The sequence below is a fragment of the Dreissena polymorpha genome, chromosome 2 (genome assembly GCF_020536995.1).
Source record: "Dreissena polymorpha isolate Duluth1 chromosome 2, UMN_Dpol_1.0, whole genome shotgun sequence".
In the NCBI taxonomy this organism is placed as follows: Eukaryota; Metazoa; Mollusca; class Bivalvia; order Myida; family Dreissenidae; genus Dreissena; species Dreissena polymorpha.
Window position 1 is genome coordinate 902715 of NC_068356.1, and position 23089 is coordinate 925803.

A 23089-nucleotide genomic window follows, 5' to 3' on the forward strand; every position below is an offset into this window, starting at 1 on the left:
ATTTACAATGAATGTCTTCTAAATTTTTGTTCGACATATATACAATGTGACCTTAAATAGAGAATTGATATTATATTGTCTTTTTCATCAAAGAATTTGTTACATTTTACATTTACATTGCAAATCTGGGGGAAGTTTTATTTATTTCAATTCTATTTGAGCTTTTTTTAGTATTGTAAACATTGTAACAAAAGAAGTTATTGCTTTATATAATTAATTTTTTCATTCAGCAATATGGTTCAAATCATGTCTGCACAACAGAGTTAAAAGGTGTCTATATAATGTTCTTAAACTATTAACTAAACAATATAAAGGAGAAATAGCTTTATAATTCATATGGTAGGAAAAATTATGGTAAAAAGGAGAATTCTCAAAATGAGCAATTTTCCATAATTTTTAGAATTGTCTGCAAATATATGTTATAAGACATATGTACATTTATAATGAACCAAAAAATTGTCTTTTCTTTTACAGTTACCTGAAAACTGTTTCATTTTGACATCAAAGAAATACACTTATAAATTCATCTGGGCACAATAAAAATGAAAATATTTTCTTATTATTCTAAGTCTTTGTTGGCTCATTATTTATTAACATTGCTATTGTTTAGTTTTGATAAAATCGGACATGAAGATAGACTGTTGTGATACATATATCAATATATACTTATATGGTCTGTGATATATGTGATTTGAAAGTATATTTTACTGTAACATGTGACTGTACATAGCACTCAAGTAACAAAAGCACAATGAAAAGATACAACTCATTCAAAATTATCAAATGTTTTATTTATCAATACAGTACTAGTATTGAAGAATTATTATGTTGCATCAAATAATTTGTTTACCATGTCATTGAAACTCATCAACAGGTCTTAACTTTCTTTTACGCCCTGTCTCAATCTTAACAGTGTTCAGTTTTTCAGTACATTACTTGTCGGTACCAAATTCAATAAATGTCAAAAACACAGAATTTAAAAAAAGAAAGTTGCCGAGCCAGTATAAAACATGATTTTATTGTCTGAGGCATTAATGTCTTTGATGGTTATTTCTGGTCTTTCGGTACATGTGGAGATTTCATGCAAGTCAGGAGATGCCTGAACACCGACACTTCCAGAGCTTTCATCACCGACACTGGTGTCATCAGCATGTGATTTAGCATAGCTGAAATACATAAATTTTATGTATATTATATATATATTGTAACTTTTAACAATTTTGCTGTGGCATTGTAGATATGGCGCCTGCCTAGCCATTGGGAGGCCGCAGGTTTGATCCCTACTTGGGGAGCGTTCTCATGATCTTTCCAAATGCACCATGTACTGGTTCTTCCCAGGAAACATAATTGAGAGTATCTCAATAAGCCTAAGGCTTTGGATGCAATCTAGCTAAAATAAATAAGTTTATTATTATCAATACATAAATCTTAATGTTTATTTGAATGTTTTCAATTTAAGTTAATGTTAATTGCCTAGTCCTTCCAGAGAAAGTATATTATGTTTTGTTCTGACAAAAACAGTTCACTTCCATATTAAAAAAGTGATGGTTAATCTTAAGAATCTTTTGACTAAAGGCATGTTAAGTTAAAATTATATTTATTATTAATAGATACAAAAATGCCAAACCCTAAACTGGCCTAAAGAATAAATAGCCTGACATGTTTGGAGACAATAAATATTGATGTCATTACCCATGAAATGTTTGAATCTGATCCCAGGAATGACTCTAACTCTGTGGACTTGAAGAATCATCAGGACTGATCAGCACTTTCATACACCTTTAAAAAAGTAATAGTAAGATATATAAATGCATGTTTATGTACATTTTATGTAAAAACAACAACAAACAAATATACTGATTAAATGCAGATAAAAATACAGTTTAAATATACAGGAGGTACTTCATACTAAAGTTCAAATAACCAAGTCTATATTAAGCCTAGGTGATAAGCTAGAAATAAGGGTTTGATGTTTTGAGATGTTATTGAATAATATTGCTACGTACATGCATAAATATGTATGATCTGAGTGTCTTCATATAACATACATTTAACTGGTGTTGTTTTGCATTATTTTCTTATGCAAAGTTTTAGTAAAGACTGTGTGGTTTATAATTAATTTGGAATGCATATATTATGCATGCATTTTATAATCTTCACATACTGTGAAAAGCATGAGATGCATAACCTATTATTTAAAATAGGTTGAAAGGCTGAAACAGCTATTAATAACCTTTATTAGAGATTTACATGTCTATACTTTCTTGGTAGAAAGAATCTTCTGCGCAAGGTATTTTGTTGGCACCTTGATCCTGTTCATGGAGTTTCGACAAATCCATCCACAAATGATCAGAGCATACCCTGGTGTATCTGCAACATCAATGTACACAAAAGGGTTAAGCTTAATACTGACAAAAAATTAATAAACAGTCAGAGCACCTTAAATTTGTCACAGAGATAAATGTAAAATGCAAGTTTGTGCGAAACATGGCAAATAATTAAATATACACAGTGTGGCAGGGTGTTGATGTTTAATACACTGAAATTGTACCAATCAATATAGAACAAATAGCCCTATGTTGTATAAATAAGAAATCGGTTTTATTTTAAATGCAATTTAAGTTAATTAGATTACAATTTCAGGCATTCGCGGAATAGAGGAGCTGATTGTTGATATTTACATTGGTGTGGTCCGGTAACATAACTATTCAATGTCAATCTGCTCAAATTAATCATTCAAATTTAAGATTCAAATCATGGTGTAAAATGTCGACAAATTAGGCCATATTAAACCAAATTTAATTAGTTTATAACCCGATTAATACTAAACAAAATGTTTGTAATAATTTTGCTTGCCAGTACATGGTGAACTACTCCTACAAAACGATATTTATGTACATCGACATATAAGATGTCGGTACACTAATAATACCTACCCGGTTGGCTTCCAATCTCGCCTTCTTATAGCTTTAATCCATGCGGTTTTCATAGCATAATTACTTGGCAATTTTTGCATCGTTAAAGGCTTGCCATATCTGCCAACTTGTCCCCAACAATTTTGACATTCAGGCATACAACAATAGAATTTTCCCATTGTTTACTTTTTGCGCCGTGTACTTCTAACAGACTCAAAGTGAGCGATACCTACCCGAATGGGAGACTACTCTAATGCTACTTAGTTTCGAAAATCCGGAATTAGGTATTTGGTATTTTATTAATCGAAAAAGGAGTCCGTCACAGGAGAGCGACTGACGGATATTCGAGGTCACGTGGTCAACTAGCCTTATATCTTTTGTGTTATTAGGTTACCTGGTTATCAAGCTGATTTGAAGGCATGTGACACGATAAACGTTGATATTGTTAAAGCAACTGTGAATTGATCCCGTCCATAGCCCCACAACAATAATCGGTGAGGCTACAAATTGTTATCAGGTGATAGTGGACAGCAGAGTGTCCTAAATTGGATTTTATGATGAATCAATTGCTAAGTGATATCAACAATTCAATTAAAGTTTTCTTTGTCTCAGAAACTTTGACATTTTACATAAAAAATCATCACCTTTGAGTCAAATGTTATGGACTTGTGATCCTTCTCAATGTGGCGGTGGATATGTTTGGAGGCCATGTTGGATTTGTGTGTATCATAAAAACGTACACTATGTCTGATAATCTTCAAGTGTTCTTTGATCCCCGAAACCTGGCCATAAACATCAAATTTGAGTGGATAGTTACATAGTTATGATCATAAATAGGTTTTGGTGGCCATCTGGGCAGCCATCTTGAAAAAAAATCCGGAGTTCCGATTTCGGTAAACTTTTGTTATACAGTACGTGCTACCCTACCAAGATCAGTTAACATACCCTTTGCAGCAATTTTTTGAGGGTCAAAGTGTATATTTAACTGACTCGCGTACCATCTACGCATCAACTGCGTACCAACTACATATCAATTGCGTACCAACTGCGTATCAACTGTGTACCTACTGCGTACCAAATAAGTATTAACTGTGCACAAACTGCATACCTTTCTTGTGTAACAGATTTGCTTCATAATATTGTTAAATGTTTGTTAGTCACATTGTACTTATTATTAAAATTGCATGATCTTGTACAAAACCACATCTGTATTGAAACATTAGTCCTTTAGCGAATTCTTACCGTGTCGATTGCTACGAACGCGGACAAATTCACCAGTGACGTCACATCCGGTGGTCGCATGAAGACGGTTCCGGTACGCACGGTGAGTATGCTCTCTAGGTGCGTGCATTGCTTTCGGGAACTGGCCAGGTCGCCGTGCAAAATGGAGAAACATTTTGGCGACCTTAAACAGCTCTCTACGCACTCTAGACGACTTCTGAAAGGAAATAGAGACACAATGGTTTACACAAATGTATCAACGTTTTTGCACGCATGCTAAGACCGTTTGATTGTGAACGAAATAATTATGGTCGTGTGCCAGTGTCATGTTATACCAACATGTAAAATATATGGCTAGTATAATTGAATTGCGAAGACAAACCTATTATGCTTTAATTGAACAAAAACACAATTATTGTTAAAAAATAAAATGCTCAAAACAAATCTAATATGACACATAATCTGTATAGCCCTGTTATTTATGGTTCACATTGTTATACTTATAGAAAAAGGGGAAAACAAACAAAGATTAAAAATACGAGTGATCGTTACTTGACGCTTTCGATGACGTGAACGGGTAACTTGGTGATGTCCGAGTGATGCAGGTAGAACACGTTGCCGTACATATCTGGGACGCCACAGAGCCCTAGAGTCGTCATTGAGGACAGCACTCACGCCATTCGCAACACTTGACGCGCAAAGGCAGTTCGCCCGTACGTCGTCATCTTCTTGTTGGCTAGAAACTCGGTCAGTTCGGCCAACACTATCAGAGAATACTATATGGCAACACGTCGACGATTTTTCAAAGGCACCTAGTTTATTTGATAGATCAAAGCTTATGAAATAATAATGTTAACGAATCATGAATACAGGTGTTTTTTCACATTCTATTTAAAGATCTATGTTAAATACTCGTTGTATTTGCAATCAAACTTTCACATAGCGTGGAATTATTGAAAAAAGGTGATTTCATAAGCCCCGAGCAAACACGTCTTTTGTAAAACAAATTCAGCAAATTCTTCATTGCTTTTTATCAAAGTGAACAAAACATTGTGTATTTGTTTACACCTTTATATTTATAAAGTAGCCGACGATAATCGTTTTTTTTTCATAAATAAACGAGCAGAAACCCGTGTAGACATCGCATATCCCTGCCACAATTCCACATGACGTGGTCGATTTAAAACATTAATTTGTCGCTAATATGATATGAAGCCAGTGATTCAATTTTAATCAATAAACCATTGGTAAAAAGATCAATTACGCAAAAAATATATTAAATATATCTAACAAGAAACTGAAAAAATATGTTAATCACTATAGCTTGAAAAAAATGGTCTAGAATGCAACTTGGTTATCTCATCGGGCTTTTGAATTGCCATTAATTTGTAACTTGCGTTACCACCTAGTCATTGTACTGTCGCGGCTTTTTGTTGTGATTACCGTGCAGACAGCAAATCTGTAAAGAAGAGTGGTAATTAAGCTCGTAGTTTTACTTATTTTGCCATGATTTGTAAGCCTTTGCCTTTGATGTTGTGTATATACACATAAGCCTTGCATAGAACAATACTAAAAGACAAAATTATTTTTGGTAAATGTCATAATAAAAATAGGAAGTAAGAGTGCGTGCTTGTAGTTCGAGCAAGCTTGCCCAAATGATGTATTTCTATACAAAACAAATGTGGACCAGTTAACGTAATAACTTTCTGTAATATATGCATACAAAAGCATTTCTTAAATAACCAAATACATGTGTATCGTTTGTATAAAAACGTTTGTCCACAAGTGATCGCTTGACGTCCCTACCTGTTAGAAATGGACATGCCTCGTATAATGCGTACAGCACGTGGCGTCTTGGTGTGACCTAGCCGCTCTCTCTAGTCTGATTCGGTTTATATGGAAACTGTTTATTTACACAAAAATATGAGGCGTTATTATCCTCTTTTTCATTACCTTGTCAGGGCAAAAGGAACTGTATGCCATAAGAATTATACGATTAAATGAATTATTCAAATCTGTTTCAGGGGCGCATAACGGACGAACGTTTCTGTGAAGATTGGTAAAAGCGTCAAATACAAATATAAATGAATACATTATTATTATCAAACAAATCAAATAGCTGTTAAATGTTATATAAGATGTTATATAAGACATTCGAACCTTTATTACTTAAAATAATGTTCATCCATGTGATATATATTAAGTGTTCACTTAATACTTAGTTGTATGCTTCAGTATTCGTGTTCCTTTGTTTTAATAAATAATACATCTTCTTCCAAGAAATAATACTGATTCTATTAAAAACAGATACGCAGTTTATATTTATGACTTGGCAAGCAGAACAATATGTTGTTTTGTTGCTTTTTTGTGTATGAACGCTTAAGGGCTTAATATATTAACCATAGTTTTTTCGAAAATACACAAAAACAGAGAATTATTGGTAGGCGATTATTAAATATTATTTAACAAAAAATGTTGATTAGCGCTATAATGTTCTTATGAATTGTGGACGTTCGCCTTGTTCTTTGTTGAAAGTAAAATATTTTTGGTATATTAAAATGAATTGGAATTTCCGCGGTTTTTTAAATATTGCTCCCCTTGGCAAGAAATCGATCTGCTCGAGTGTAATATTTGCAAAATCCCCGAACTCTATATGGTATGCCAGTAAGCACAATTATATCTAAAACAGCTACAAGTTACACAAATATAATGCTGGCAAGAGGAGGGTCATTACAAAGTACAATTGCTTCTTATTTTGGTATTATTTATGTTTATTCGAAATATAGAACGCACTTTGATATTTCACATCAAAATGTGTCCCGAGAAGCAAGAAAATGAATCTGATATATTTATCCGACTTCCTGAAGTGTACTGTAACTGCCAGCTTATATACGTCAATACTCAACGGATATGTTACTAGTACAACGGATATATAACGAAAACAACGGACTATTCGTGCCTTTTATGAGGACATCCTCTGTGTGCATTAACTTTTCATCGGCCACGATTGATACATGTGTTTAATATTTGGATATTTTATCAAAAGTTGGTCATGACCGTTGAGAATTTACGACCAAATGATAACTAAAGTGATGTGAAGTATAGCGTTCAATGGTTACGTCAAAAAAATAAAAATAAAAACCTTTGTATACAAATAATCTATTGTAAGGCAGTGTGCATGATGATTTTTTAAAAACAAAAACAGTTGTTCCTGTATATCTGAAGTTCTATTTACACAACCTCATACCAAAATTAAGATTTTCTCACATGTTTATACAATCATGATAGAGCATTTCTTTATTCTGAGCAAAAATGGTCTGAAAGGCTTAAACCACCATCCCTGGTCGATAAAAAAGAAATCTGTTATTTCACGATTTCTCTTCCTAGTATCGTTTTGACCTTCACGTCTGGTTTTGAACTGACAAAAACAAATCTGAGTCATAACAAATTGTTCCGATAAGGTATCAATCGAACTAGATGCGTGAAATGGATTATAAACCATTAAGCAGCCGACTTTTGAACTTTTAGATTTTTGTATTTGTTTGGTGTTTTGATCAGATAAATTTCTCGCTCAAAGTTATTAAAAGAATATTGAAATCACTACTATTAAATGATTTATACCGAACATAGCTAGATGATCTTGTGAAAGGGCAATCTGGCCAATGTTAAATCCTTCGAATATTGCAACGGATGTCATTATGTTTGGATTTTACCGTAATTTAGTAGTTATATGAGAAAGACGTCCATCTCAAGTTAAAGCAAATTTAAAATACGGACTAAAATAGTTGTGGTTTACCACCCAAATTGCTAGTAGATTTATGTTCACTTACTATTTGTTAAAAACTGTCATCTCAACGACTAAAACAAATCAGGAAGACATGGTAATGATATAATTAAACATTACAACATATATTTTACAGTTGAAATAGCAAAATGATGCTGATGATGAATACCATTTATTATTATTTATCTGCCCATGTATATAGACATTCGAACTTCTTAGTAAATATTACAAATTTTACCCCAGCGAGGTCAAATTTATTTACGTCAATATAGATATATCAATTGTTAAACTACATGTATATTAAATCTGTATCAATATATCTATCAGGCTTGAACAGACAAAATGTATTATTAATACTGTCCAATAATAAATTAACTTATAATTTGAAGTTTAATATTCTATTATAAATAGAAGCGCAACAATGCGAGAATCAAATGTTCAAATGTCGTCTTAAATGGTCAATTGTCTCTTTAAATTGTCGAATATCGAGTCATGCGTCGCTTTGATTACCGTGTGTCTTCTTCTAAGGTCTACATTCAATTTTGCACTTACCTGCTGCTCAGTTTTTAATTCTGGACCCGTTAACGCTAGGACGGATTTACGTTACTTTACATTATTATGTAAACGTGAACGAGCGAAACAAAATCAAGCTATTGAAACAATAACTGGGAATAGTTTCCAAAATATTGTGTTATGTTTAATCATCTCCTGGCCAAGTCGTAGTCCGGAATGACACACCCTTAACGTATTATGTTTGGCCACTATTGTTTATGAGATTTTAAATTGAAAAGGTTTATGATGTGCACTTCATTCTTTTATATTCACGAAAATAGTAAGTCATACGTTATAATCTCGTCCTCTAGGTGAGACCTTTGCCTATACCCTAGACACCTCATTTGTTATTTGTAATACATAAGATGGTTGCGTAAAAAAATTCAAACAAATAATTACCGACGCTCCAATCGGCTGCAAACACATTCTCAATAATTTGTTCTTAAAGTTCTATATGTACCTTCATTAAATGAATACATTTCAAATCAATGTGAACACCGTAAAACAATACATGTGATTTAACCAATGCAGCGTTTCTTTAGATTATTTGTTTAACTGGAAGCAAAACACATCGCCAATCTACGCGCTCTCTCTGCTGACATAACGTCACTGGATTTAATCATTCATTTATTTCAAGTAAGCTATTGTCTGGGGATTTCGGAACGCATGTGCATTTATTTATGACTTATGTGTGTGCGCGTGCGTGTGCGCGTGTGTTGGTGCGTGTGTGCGTGCGTGCGTGTGCGTCTGTGTCTAGGAGGGACTATTGTAATAACTAGTGAAATCTATGGCTGGAATAAAACCGATGAAATTGCATCGAAGATTTGATAAATAATTTAGAATATACTCAAACAACGAGATGTTTTATATAACGTGTATTTTTGTACAATTTAGTAAATTATTTACGGATTGAGAACAGTGTCAGTGACTTTAAAAGAGTGCTTATTCTTATAGTTTTAGTGTATTGTTCTGTTCTTTTAATTTTCATCCTTATTTGACGTAGAATTGAAAAGGTAATGTTTCTGATGAAATGGTCGTTCCTTTGTAAGCTGATCAAAAAATATTTATGAATAAAGAATTGCGTGCTTACATCAACTTTTTACAAATGGAAAATGAATATGGCAATGAACAAATGTATGATGTCCCTCGTGCAGATTTATAACTCATCATGAAAGCAAACATAATAGGAAGAAAAAAAACATAATGATATTTATGCGTAAATTAACTTTGGTGAGTAGAGCATTAGCCAGTATAGTTTTGACTTGTACAGGCCAGTTAGTAAAAATGTTATCCAAACGAAGAGTTGATTAAACATTTACATTTAAATTTTGGCGGGGATAAATGCTTAATCATGCTTCACGTACGGGTAAACTTGTTTTAAGTTGACAAATGGCAGCAAGTTGTATTATTGTTTTTGTAGTTTACTTGGGTAAATCGAGTATTTAAGTTGGTACAAAAACTTATGTGTTCTACTTGAGTGTGTAACATTTTTGAATGCTTATTCAATTTTAATCGAGGCATATAGCGATATTTGTCGTGTTACTTTGTTTTGTCATTGAATTGTTGAATACCATTGCGCGTGGTGTAACCAGAAAAAATCACAAATAGTTTTGAAATTACTACGCAAGGTTTAATTCAGTTACTTCAATATGTTTTACTATTTTAACTACTAATCGGTAGTATTTGACTAACAAGGATTAAAAATATATTCATTATTGTAGGATAAATATACTATATTAGTGCCATTGTGTGCTTTAATAAATCACACCCGTTTTAGAAAGAATTACATGGCGAGGCTTCAACTCGTCGGATTAATTCAAATAGAAAATGACACTATTCGCTATCAATACGACATTACAAACTCAATATACGTTATGCTTTAAAGCGGGATTTTACGACTTTTTATTTGTGTTCAATTGTAATAAATTGATAAAATATGTTACAATAACACAAAATAGGCAAGAAAAAGTATACATTAAATACGAATTTCATAAAATGCAGCAAAGACAAATTAGCGCCCCGAGTCGATTTTGACGAACATATTTTCCTACAATGACCGAAGCATTCGTGTTTTATTAAGACCAGAATTAGTGTCCGTGTGTCGTATGAATATATATCGTTGCAGAAATTTAAAATAAACCGTTAAACTAAGTTTAGATTCAAATTGTACATGGATGATATACATGCTGGCGAATTCCACTGTACAGCCGTTTTCGATTTCAGAATTAAATATTTGGCTTATTTCGCATTTTTCGACACATGTTCTTCTGAACTTTTATTTTATTTTATATTGAAAGATATATATAATAAGTTGTTTACACATTTAATATAAATTCATTTATATTTGACGAAATCGTATATACTCGCTTTAATAATATATTATGCAAACAATTTTTATTTAATGTAGGTTATGTTTTGCAGTGAAGGTTTTTACGAGCATTAACAACAGTATGATTACATTTTTATAATTTTATTGCAATCTTTTATTGAAGTCCTCTTGAAGAAGAAGACAAATCAAGTTCTAATCATATGACTGTGTAGAGTTCCAACGTCGGTCACCCAGCGTGTTGAGATCGTATGTTACTTCTTGTCTTTTCTATTCGGCTGCTTCGGGGTAGTGTTATTCGGCAATCCCCATTCTATACTCCACTAAAAGGTAAATACAGATATATAGAGAATAACAGGTAACTGTCTGATCTTTTTGTAATATATCAGGCAAGGCTAAGAATAATATAACGGCGAGGCTGCAGTAACCTGTTTTTCTGTTTATCATACCTCTACGTCCCCGATTTTGAAGAAATAATGAAAAAAATCGCTAAAAAGCTGCAGTTTTAGCGGGAAAGAATATGACTGTTGTCGTTTGACGTGTTAATAATGAAGTCATAGCACGCGCGCTTAATATTTGTAAAAAAGGTTTTATGCAGTTTGTGTTGCATTTTGTGTTTAAAATATATTACATCTTGGTATCAAATTGTTTGTTTTCTTGAATCTGATTCGATTTTACTAAAAATGTTTACTATATAGTTGATTCCGAGTAATATGACCTACCTCCTATCATTGACTGATATAAGAACTTACTGTTGACCATGATATAAAAAATATATCAGGCAACGTTTTATAAGGCAGATATCAATGCGTTGGTATGATAAATACGTATGTTCAATGAAAAATCAGCCAAGAATAAGTGTTTCACTTGGGACGAAACAAAAGTGTCTTATACATCTTTAGTTTGTGGTGGAGAATTATTTTTTTCGCTTGAAAAGTGGCGTTTGCTGCACCAATGTATAACATTATATGTTACAGTTAAACCATTTTAATTCTAAATTCAAGGTCACGTAAGTCAAAAACGTGTGGGTGATTGGGAAAGAAACGTGTCTAGTACATCTCAATTCATGGTGATAACATATTTGAAATTTCAAAGATGGAGTAGTTTGCTCCACAAACTTTTAAAATTATACGAGGACGAACTAACTGACCGACATTGTGATTTCAATAAACCTCCATCAAATTTCTTTTGCATGGTAAAATTTGCAACACTGCGATAAAGATATGACGAGCCCTTCCTTCTGTAGGAAGAACATGCGGTAAACAGTTGAATTATTTTTTATCAACGTACGTGTACAATTTTTTTTTTACACAAAAATATAGGATATATAGTCCCTGTTTTATAGCTAAAACAATATGACATTGATGTCATTGATTGTCCCGCTTCAATTTAAACTATGTTAAAATTAGTCACTTAAACACTTTAGGTAATTCGGAAAACATTGCCGATGAAACATGTTCATATCTTCCACATTAGGGTCAATGGAGTATACTTCGAGTTGGCTCATAAAGCAACACACCGATACTAGTTAGATTGTAATGACAAACATTATAAGAGTTTCAGCGCAGACTTTTTCTAGCGACGCTTGAACAAGCTATTGATGTCTAGCTAGAAATTAGTAACCGGACAAAAGCAAAGTGTATGAAACAGATAATAAGATATGCTCTAAGAGTTCATTCTTTCAAGGTACAATACGTCTGAGCTTCAAACAATAGCACACAAACGTAAGCATAACTATACTACCGGTTGAATACGAACGACCGCCCACACATCTGGCATCACTGTGAACGATTGCATGAGAATAGTTCCAACTTTCAAGGTCAGCACGCCATGAACATGCAGACACTCCCTCTGAGGCAATGACAGGTCGCCGTGGAGCGCTAATGAACACGTGGAATTTTTGCAGCATCTCGCCACGCATTCGAGTCTGCTCCTGAAGCCACAGATACGATATACATTTGTTTGTAATTTGTACTTTAAGAAACACAAAATAATTAATTATCAGTGACGGCCATGACTGTCGGCCAATAAAGAATCATCGTTTTTTTGGTGAGTAGAAATACAGTTTGTGTGGAATACAGAAACATTTATGTGCGAGGCTTAAGAAACATAAACCACGGGCGCTGGTGTGTATTCCATTTACTGTTATTTATTTTTTCAATTCAGTTTACAGCATATATTGTATACATACATGTATTTCATTTGCAAATAATGGTTTTAACAAATTACACAGAAATAATTTTTAGACCTTGGTTGGTAACATTTCTATCAAATAGGACAGTATGTGTTATGTTATATATAATCATTTATGTTATAAGATTAAAAAAGAAAAACAGAATTGAAAAGAATATATGAAATGATAAACTAACATAAAGAGAATAGCATATATAAGTGGACAAGCATTATGAAAATTAATTTGATTCCAGTTTTGTTAAAAAATATGCAATGTTCAAGTATTGATAGGAGCTTATAAACCTATTTGTGTTCAGCAATTATCTGGAATTCTATGTATCCTATCGTTTGTATTCTACGCATCGCAACATTTTAATATTTGTTTCTGTAATCATTTCAAACATAATCAAGATAAAAGAGCCGAAAACAACATCTCAATATCAAGTGACTTAAATTCTTTTAAAAAACTGACGTCACTGTTTTGCTAGTGTTTTCTTTTTCCATAGAGTCGATTACACCGACATTTATCAGATTGGATGCAATCCCGTTAATTTGAGCACAATAATGGGATAAAAGATTGGCGTACATTAGAACGACGATCATTTAGTTTTGGCTATTAAATAGCAAGTGCCAAGATTGGTTGATTGGACCTAATAAATCAATGCTGTTTGAATTCAAAAGGGAATCTATATAACACTTTAAGGCACTCGACCCTTCTTATAATACTGCGTTAATTTTATAAGCTAAAAAGAAAAATCAGAAAAAGACTGCCAATTTTATAACAATTCTAATAGCAGATGATACAAAATTAAGAAATTATACAAGCAAATGTTACATGAATATGTTATTATTATGTTAAATGGAGCAAAAGTTTGTCCTTAAAAAGGCACTGATTCCAGTAAATATCATTATTATAGCCTTAGCCATGGTGATGCAAAATAATTCATTCATATATCAATAATGCTTATGCAAAATGATGTTTATATTACAATTATGATTCAAATATAACTTATTCATATAGCGAAATCGTCTAAACCATATAAAGAAGTGAAACATTTACGTAAATTATGTCAAACAATTCACTTACAATATTAAAATTATTTAATGATGACTTAATATTTTAATAATAATAATTAAACAAAATATATTATAATTGTATTATTAGTAGTAATGCTCAATGGGTCATTGTCGACCAGAAATGGCCCACAAGTCACCCGTGGGTGACTAGAAGCCGATTCTTGTCACCCTAGGGTGACTTCAAGCCGACGCTAGTCACCCCCGGGTGACATGAAGCCGATTCTTGTCACCCGGGGTGACTTCAAGCCGATTCTAGTCACCCTCGAAATCAGCATAAAGTCACCCTCGGTAACAATTTTACTTTTTCAACAAAAAATACATGATTTGGTCGTTCATATGCGAGGGAATTTGTGTAAAAATACTACAAAAACGAAAGTAGAGCTAAACGTCTAAAAAAACTACATTAATTAATTAAATTAAATGCATTTTATCACAGATCCTTTTTTTTATCCTTACATTTTATCACACATACTCTATGGTTTTAAAATTCTTTTTTTTTTCTATTTTTATTTACATGTTGTTGTTGTTGTTTTCTGGTCGAACGCGATCGCTCTTTTTACGACATCGAAATGCGATGCGGTGCCGTTTGATAAAAAATACACGGGTGACTAAAAGCTGATTCTTGTCACCCGGAGATGACTAGAAGCCGATTCATTTCACCCTGGGGTGACATGAAGCCGATTCTAGTCACCCGGTGGTGACTAGCGTCGGCTTGAAGTCACCCCAGGGTGACATGAATCGGCTTCTAGTCACCCGGGTGACTTGTGGGCCATTTTAGGTCGACAATGACCCAATGAGCAGAAGTAATAGTATTATCATAATTATTTGTTATTATTGTAAATTGTGCGTAAGTACAATGTATAGCATTATAATAGCCAACTATACCAAACCATGTCATTATAATACTCAAAGGTACCGAACCACGCCGTTATAATAGTCAATGCTTGAAATACCATGCCGAAATTGATACAGATGCCGCAGAACGTTCATGAAAGTAAACGATGATAAAATATGTGCATATATTTATAACAGCAAATGATAAAAATATGTCATTATAAAACCAAACGGTCAACATATTTAATTGTGTGGATAATGTTAAACTGATGCGTCTCTTCTTAAAATGCACGCATGATGCCTGACCAAATAGTCCACTCAAATATAAATACACACCGTTTCTAGGATAATAATGTCATTAATGTGTGCAGGTTCACCCTGGTCAATACTTTTCTTACTACTTGTTCGATCATTTTCAGTGACTCAATAGTGTTTTCAGGTCAACACTAGCCAGGACTTTCTCACTAGATTTTCGAGTAAGACATTGTTATTTGCTCATTCAGACAATACTGTTGCTATTATATATAAATATAAATGTATACCATGTAACGTAGTTGATGGAGAACGCAACAGCATAAACGTAGACAAATCCATTTCAGATTTCTGTGCGTTTTATTTCTGCTTCTTAAACTTAACACAACGTTTTCAAATGTTTGTAAAATTCAAGATAAAAGCGAAAACCTCCAACGTGCCCCGCTCGCGAAAGCATGAAATAACGACCTCTCCTATCCGGTTGTGGGCTAACAAAATACATAAGTTGATTGTAACGTGCGCAATTCTGAATGGCCGTGTGTAAAGTCACGTGTCTGCATAAATATGACGTATGCAACGGACACATAACGAATACAAACGGAATTAACCGATGTTTGACGATCTTTATGATACGTAAATATTCAAGGATTCATGATACAAACCCGAAGTGTCAGAAACTTATTGACGTTTGATACCCCGAGGCAATTAAATGTTGATCAAGTGACTGCCTTTTGAAGAATGTATGAACTTTGATTTATTGCGTTGATACAAATTTCGATCATTATATTTATTCAATAATGCCCAAGATTGTTCGTTACGTCACAACCCGTATGGCCTTTAAGAAAAACAATCGTAAATTACAAATTGCATAATAATGAAATACAAGTATCACGTAGGTTCGCTCTTTAACGTAACCTTTTAAGCCAACAAAGGTGCTTATAACATATTTTATGCAAGTTATTGTTCAAACATATGTTCATTTTGATACAATAATCTTTTCAAATAATAGTAATGATTTGATGGTGCAAATCCTTATGCGTTCCATGTAAATAAAAATCCATTTACAATACTTCTTTTCGTATTTATGACAACTTATGAGCATATATCCGGTCACTTTTTATCTCAAAACACGCGGTCCTGTTTTAAAGCTCTGACAATAATAAACGTATTACCTGACTGTTTGGCGTTCAAACGTAGGTGGGAGCGTGAAGTTGTCTTGGTGCACGAAAAATACCTCCATTCCCGTCTCGGCGAATACGGCGCCTACACAAAGTAAGCCAGCACCAGACTTACCGCCGACGGCCACACTGCCGACCGATCCCGTTGGCAAAACATAGTCATTGAGCCTTTTTGGCGACACACCGAGCTGTGAATAAATGAATGTTATATGAGTGATGGTTGTAGGGTACATGGTATATATATACGTTATTTCACACACGCATGATACAATATTGCAGATTAGATGTGACTTAGTCCATTTTCGCGTGACAATGCCTTTTGACTACGTCCTTTCATTATCTCCATTGCAATAATTAAACCCGTTCAATATGAGATTAAGCTCAACAGGCGATAACAATAAACACATCTTAGTTTTTTTTAAGAAGTGCATAAGGATTAATTTTTCAATGGCTGACATAAAGTCGACTACGAATGATTTTTTCTAAGGTTTTATGGCAATTAATTATCTAAGCGCTGAAGGGACTAAAATTGTTCGCTTTTGCATAATCTAAGACGCAAATCATTTTTCAAAATTAACTTATAGCTTTTTAAATCGCAAGTTTGAAATGAACACAACCCATTCAAATTTATTAAGAGTGTGTCTTAACGCAATGGTCGAGATGTGTGTGCACTGTTTGTCATCATATTTATGTTAAAGAAATAACTTACACAAAATAACAACAACATGTCTTGTTAGACGTTCTGAAAGCATTAAAATAAGTGGAAAATGGTATAATGAGAACCAGTTAATATAAAATTAAATTTGCAATCACCATCATATTAAATGAACATTATGGAAATATGGAATACCTATCACACTAAGAATATAATTTCATGATGGAAATTGCCTTTTTAAAACTTTGTTTTGACACCATATACAATTCAAAATAAAAGAATAAATCAATCTGCGAGCAGTAATTTTTTTCTAACGAATAAGGTGGTCATAAAAACAGCGCTGTTGATCCTTACTTTGTTGTTTAGGCATTACTTGTTACACACGGTGTCAATCAGTCTCTGACCTTAACATCGGTATAGAACACTTATTCGCTTTTTCGGCGGAGCTATTTTACCCAGCGTTTCATATTAAATGACCTCTACATAACGCCAGCAGGCACAAATTAATACATTTGAATATTTTATAGGCTGAATCGAGGAAAATCCCTTGACATTTGGCTGCATCACTGTGTCTGTGCACAGCGTAAAGGATGTAACACTGTACAACGTTCGGAATTCTGGACAACTCTCTGCATTTTCAAACGACACATACACACAAATTGTGGCCCAGTTACAATTACAATTACGCGTTGAAATCCATCTCGCAGAATTGCAGGGTCTGTTCTCGGTGACTTAATCGTCAGGGTAGGAAATAATTGACTATAAATAAATACAGTTTTGCTTTCAATATGAGAAGAAAAAAACACTACTGAAATGGAATAGTGTCACGTTAAGTGAAAAATCGTTTAATTATCTAATCACAAATTTTTCCGTACTCTGTCAGTCCGTCTGGAAATCGTTCCTGAACGCCTGAACATTCTACCCTTATTTGCCAGTTTGCTTTTTAAATGAAATTTTATATCGAAATGCATTGTGCTAATATATACCATTTACTACTTGCAATGAGATTTAAAAAGACCCACGTCATGCGAAAAATGGGTCTTATACCATATGCGGCCATCATACCTATTGCCAACCAAGCAGGCGCATGTATCAGTCTGGTCAAGAGATACATAATGAGACCATAAACCTTGAGTGATTTTATAGCGGACAGCATCGCATCTGCGTTTTGACCAGCGTATCTTAAGCCCGACATGTGCATTTGCGCAGCCTGGTAATCGGCGATGCTGTTCGCTATAAAATCACTCAATGTGTTATGGACTCTCATGACGAGGGTCATTAAAAATCTGATTGCGAATTGTAAATGGCACATTTAAGCACAATTTTGCTTTTCGATACAAAATTGAATTCAAAATAGCAAACTTGTAAATAAGGGCTGCCTATCAAGGCATTCAGGAACGATTTCCAGACTTGCTGAGCGAGTACGGCAAACATTTGTTGTTGGATAATAAAACGATTTTTCTCTTATCGTGACACTATACTATTTCGGTAATGTTTGTTGTTTCATCTTGAAAGCAAAACTGTATTTATCGATAATCAATTATATATTCCCCGGACGACTTAATGAACGAGTACTGACCCTGAAATTCTGCGAGATGGATTTTAATGGGTAATTGTAACTGGGCCACAATTTGTGTCGTTTGAACATACAGAGAGTAGTCCGGAACTCCAGACACTGAACAGTGCTACATCCTTTGCGCTGAGCACAGACACAGTGATGTAGCCAAAGTTTAGAGGTTTTATCTCGAATCAGCCTATGAAATATTCAATAATATTCATGCGTGTCTGCTGGCGTTATGTAAAAGTCATTTAAGGTGAAAAGCTGGGTAAAACAGCTATGCCGAAAAAGCGCATTAATGCTCTATGGTCTAAACTATGTTTAGGTCAGAGTTGTTGACACCGTGTGAACTGCTAGGGTAACAAGTAATGCATAAACAACAAAGTACGGGTCAACAGGGCTGTCTTTATGACTACCTGATTCGTGAGTAAAAAGTATTGATCGCATATTTATTTTTTATATATTTTCATCAATTATCTTATTGTATATTTTGAATGTGTATATGGTGTCAAAAATCAAAAGTTTTTACAGGGAATTTTGATAATGAAAATATATTCTTGAAAAGATAGGTATTCGATATTTCAACAATATTCATTTAATATGGTGGTGATTTCAGATTGCCTTTATATTCAGTTCTCATTTAAATTTTCATCATACTTTTTATGCTTTCAGAACGTCAAAAAAGGGCCATGTTGTTGAAATTTTGTCTAAGTTATCTCTATAAAATAAATGGGATGATAAAAAGTGCACACAAAACTCGACCCGTGCGTTATGTTTCACTCTTTATAAATTTGAAGAGCGGGTGTTCATTTCAAACTTGCGATTAATTTTGAAAAAAGAGTTGCGTCTTAAATTATGCAATAGCGATTAACTTCAGTGCCTTCAGCTCTTTGATTAAAATAATGCGAAATATGTTGAAATAACATATGTAACCTACTCACCCTGTATAATTAGCCGTGAAATTTCAACATCCGGTCCTTAGCGCCACCTCGGATGTAGCATTGGCTCATTTAATAATTTATCGCAAAACAGAGGTGGCGCCCGTGATTAACGGCCGTGTTATAGCTGCTACACTTCCGAGTCAAAGCGAATATATCTTCACATGCTAATTAGTAAGCTTGGGTATCCCATTCAAAATTGAAGGCTCATTTTTGTCAAAGCTGAAAAGTTTCATTTCAGATCGTGTAGTTATCTTACCCGTCAACATAAAACACAAAAAGAATTGAATATTTTCTGAAATATAAGTCAATTACCTGACGCTATTGATGACGTGCATGGGTATCTCGGTGATGTCATAGTGATGCAGGTAGTATTCGTTGGCGTACACATTCGCGGTAGTACATGGCCCCAGAATCGCATTGCGCATACAACCGGGAAGAAGAAAACGACAACGAGCGAGGCATGGCAAAGGGGTGATAACCCTGGGTAATGGTTAGGGTAAGGGTTAAGGTTAGGGGTCGGGTTAGGGTTAAGGTTAGGGTTAAGGCTAACCCAAACCCGACCCCTAACCATTCCCCTACCCCTTACCTTAACCCCTTAACCCTCTAACCCCCCCCCCCCATGCGCATTACAATACCATGCCTCGCTCGTTGTCGTTGTCCTCTTCCCCACACAACCCGGCGAGGCTTCGAATTGATGTGCATGCACAGTACGTCAACCAAACTACATCTGCCGGTCGGCTAGAATCCCGGTTATCTGAGCCAAATATCGTCTTAGAAGAGGGTTGCAGGTCGGCTTCGGTCTCAGTGTACAATGTCCAATCAAAATAGTCTTAGATAGCGAATCGCTTATGAAATCGGTATGTTCAGCTACAGTACTTATGACTTCGATCGTTTTTGCATATCTTTGTTAGATCTACATTTAATAATATGTGAAGCACACTGACGGTGCATAACGTTTAATCCACTTAAACGGACCCTATGGTTGAAAACTCGATGTATTCTGAATATCACGTAGTTGAATGTTTAAGATTCATAGTGCTATAACTTTTGCTCTATGCAACGATTTTTTAAGTACAAAATGTTATTTAGAAATTCACGACTTATATCTGACATTTTATAAAATACCTATATCATATGTTACATTCATTGACATCTTTATTTTACATTATGATTTATGCAACCCGAGTTCATTAATTGCCATAAAATCGCAGAAATCGCATACCCTAAGTACATGTGTATGTAACGGCCTTGATAATAAAACTACCGAGTATGTGCTTAATATAATGTCAGCTTGAAATAGTTAACACACATTGACCGAAATATTACTTTTTATTTGAAAATGAGTTGGGTCAAGAAGCCCTCGTCTCTGTCCGCAAAATTGAACAAACATTAGTTTTAGACTTTGAATAAATTTAGTTTTCCAAGTCGAGTCGGATATTGCCGATATTACAGTTGCAATACATTTTCATAGTTCTGTACGCCAGATCATCAATTTAGTTAGCAGTTAGTTAGGTAAATAACACAATAAGGCACGTTGGCTTACACTATCTTTAAACTTAAATCCTTACGTTCGCTTATACATGACGGTATATAAGCGTCAGATTGTAATTGATTTAAATAAGATTGCAATGGGAGAAATATGTCAGAAACCGTTTAAGGTTTTGTATCTCGTTCGCTAAGGCAACATTAAAGTCGTACTGCTACACGGATCTGACATTTGCAATTCGTGTTTACCTCGCTCCAAAGATTTAGAAACTTGTTCCGATGACTTATAATGAATTTAGTCTTGGGAACGAGTAATTAAGTCGTTGGTCAAATTAATAAGTCGTGGGAACAACAAAATAGCCCGTTGGAACGACATATCCAACGATTACTCATAGGAAAGTAACTCGACTGAACTTGATAACTTATGTGTGGTAATGACAGAATAAACAAATCGAAATACAAGTTGTTCAACGAGTGTTTTTTCAAAGCGCTGAAGTACGGAATCCGGATAGTGCCATCTATAATCTCGCCCTTCTTTCATCAAGGGCGACACTAGACACACGAAGCGATACACAATATTTTGCGCGACAGTCGCGGCGACGCACGATATTTTGCGCGAGAGTCGCGGCGACGCAATATATTTTGCGCGACAGTCGCGGCGACGCACTATATATTTAACACGACTGTCGCGCAAAATATCGTGCGTCGCCGCAAAGGACGACGCAAGAAACACGAAGCGACGCACGATAATTTGCGCGACAGTCGCGGCAACGTACGATATTTTGCGCGACAATCGCGGCGACGCACGATTTATTTAACACAATATATCGCCTTTTGTGCTACCTACACAAGGGCGATATATCGTGTTAAATATATCGTGCGTCGCCGCGACTGTCGCGCAATATATCGTGCGTTGCCGCGACTGTCGCGCAAAATATCGTGCGTCGTCGCGACTGTCGCGCAAAATATCGTGTACCGCTTCGTGTGTCTAGTCTAGCTTTACCTTTTAAGTTAGGAACAATTAACTCCATCTAAAGGGACGCAACTTCTGCCATAACATAAAATTTCCGCTATACGCCGTAAATTTCCGAAGGCGGACGTGGCATGTTGGAACGACTGGCAAAGTATCATGCATAATTGTATGATGCTTTTTGCTTGGATGAAACTTGCACTTGCATCTTGCCATCGCGTATCAACGTATTATTCAATTATTCACTGCGCCTATTGCACAAGTCTCCCTGCATAAACCACCATAAAGATACTCAGTATCACGACCGTTCGGAAGTTGCATTGGCTCATTTGTTAATGCATCTAAAAAAAGAGGTGGCGCGCGTGAGTAACGGCCGTGCACGATGCAATTTGCAATGATTTTCAAAACACCACGATTTACCTTATGTTTTCATCCGAAAAACTAAAAATGGCTGATACAAGAGAGGCTTATATAATTTCGAACAACATGAATAAGAGAGAGTCGCGCTTGTCAATGCTTTTCAATCTGTTTTGCATTATCATTGGTTGGTAATGTCGTTATCCTGATCTAGTTATTTCGTTCACATAAACGAGATAATTAAAAACGAATTAGCTAAGTCGTTGTCACGTACTTCCCGCGAGTAAGCTATGTCGTGAGTACGACCTACTTAGTCGTTTCAACGACGTTTTAACTCGTACCAACGACCTTTTTATCCCTTATCTTGTTTTCACGACTTGTTTTCACGACTTTTTCAATGGAACTTATAAAAACCGGCAGATGCCACATCTCTGATACCTTGCATACGAGTGTGTACGATTTGTATCGAGTGCATCGATATTCCAACATATGACCATCGCCCTATCAGACTTTAGTTGGCTTACGTAGGTAGTGCAAGATAAAGAGACGAAACGACCCTAGTTATCTTCAGCACCAGATGCGGAGCACCTAGTCCATTACTCCTCGGTTTTATATTTTATTTACTATCGAAAGACCACTTAGAAGGTCTTGGTTTAGGAGGGATTCGAACCTACGAACCCTGAGTTCTGGCCAAAGCGTGTTATCCCTAGACCAAGGACTAGCTCATTATCAGATTATATTTCATTATAATAGCAAACTATTACGGCCTTAGACAGCCAGGTATGGGGACTGGTGGTGCTATAAAATAGTAT

At 34.8% G+C, this 23089-nt stretch overlaps 1 protein-coding gene across 2 annotated transcripts in view; it reads right to left on the minus strand.

Moving 5' to 3' along the window:
• The window catches only part of LOC127865572 (uncharacterized), a 123002-nt gene extending 106452 nt beyond the window's left edge, over nt 1-16550 (minus strand). Inside the window, exons 1-3 of one of the 2 annotated variants that reach the window (XM_052405418.1) lie at nt 16306-16547; nt 12542-12731; nt 10835-11121 (exon numbers count right to left, since the gene is read on the minus strand). In XM_052405418.1, the coding sequence (XP_052261378.1) occupies nt 11053-11121; nt 12542-12731; nt 16306-16544 (498 nt within the window). In that variant the 5' untranslated portion in view covers nt 16545-16547 and the 3' untranslated portion in view covers nt 10835-11052. Of the gene's footprint in view, nt 1-10834; nt 11122-12541; nt 12732-16305 lie in introns of those variants that run through there. The other variant, XM_052405419.1, reaches the window with a different exon arrangement.
• Nucleotides 16551-23089: the final 6539 nt, after the last annotated feature.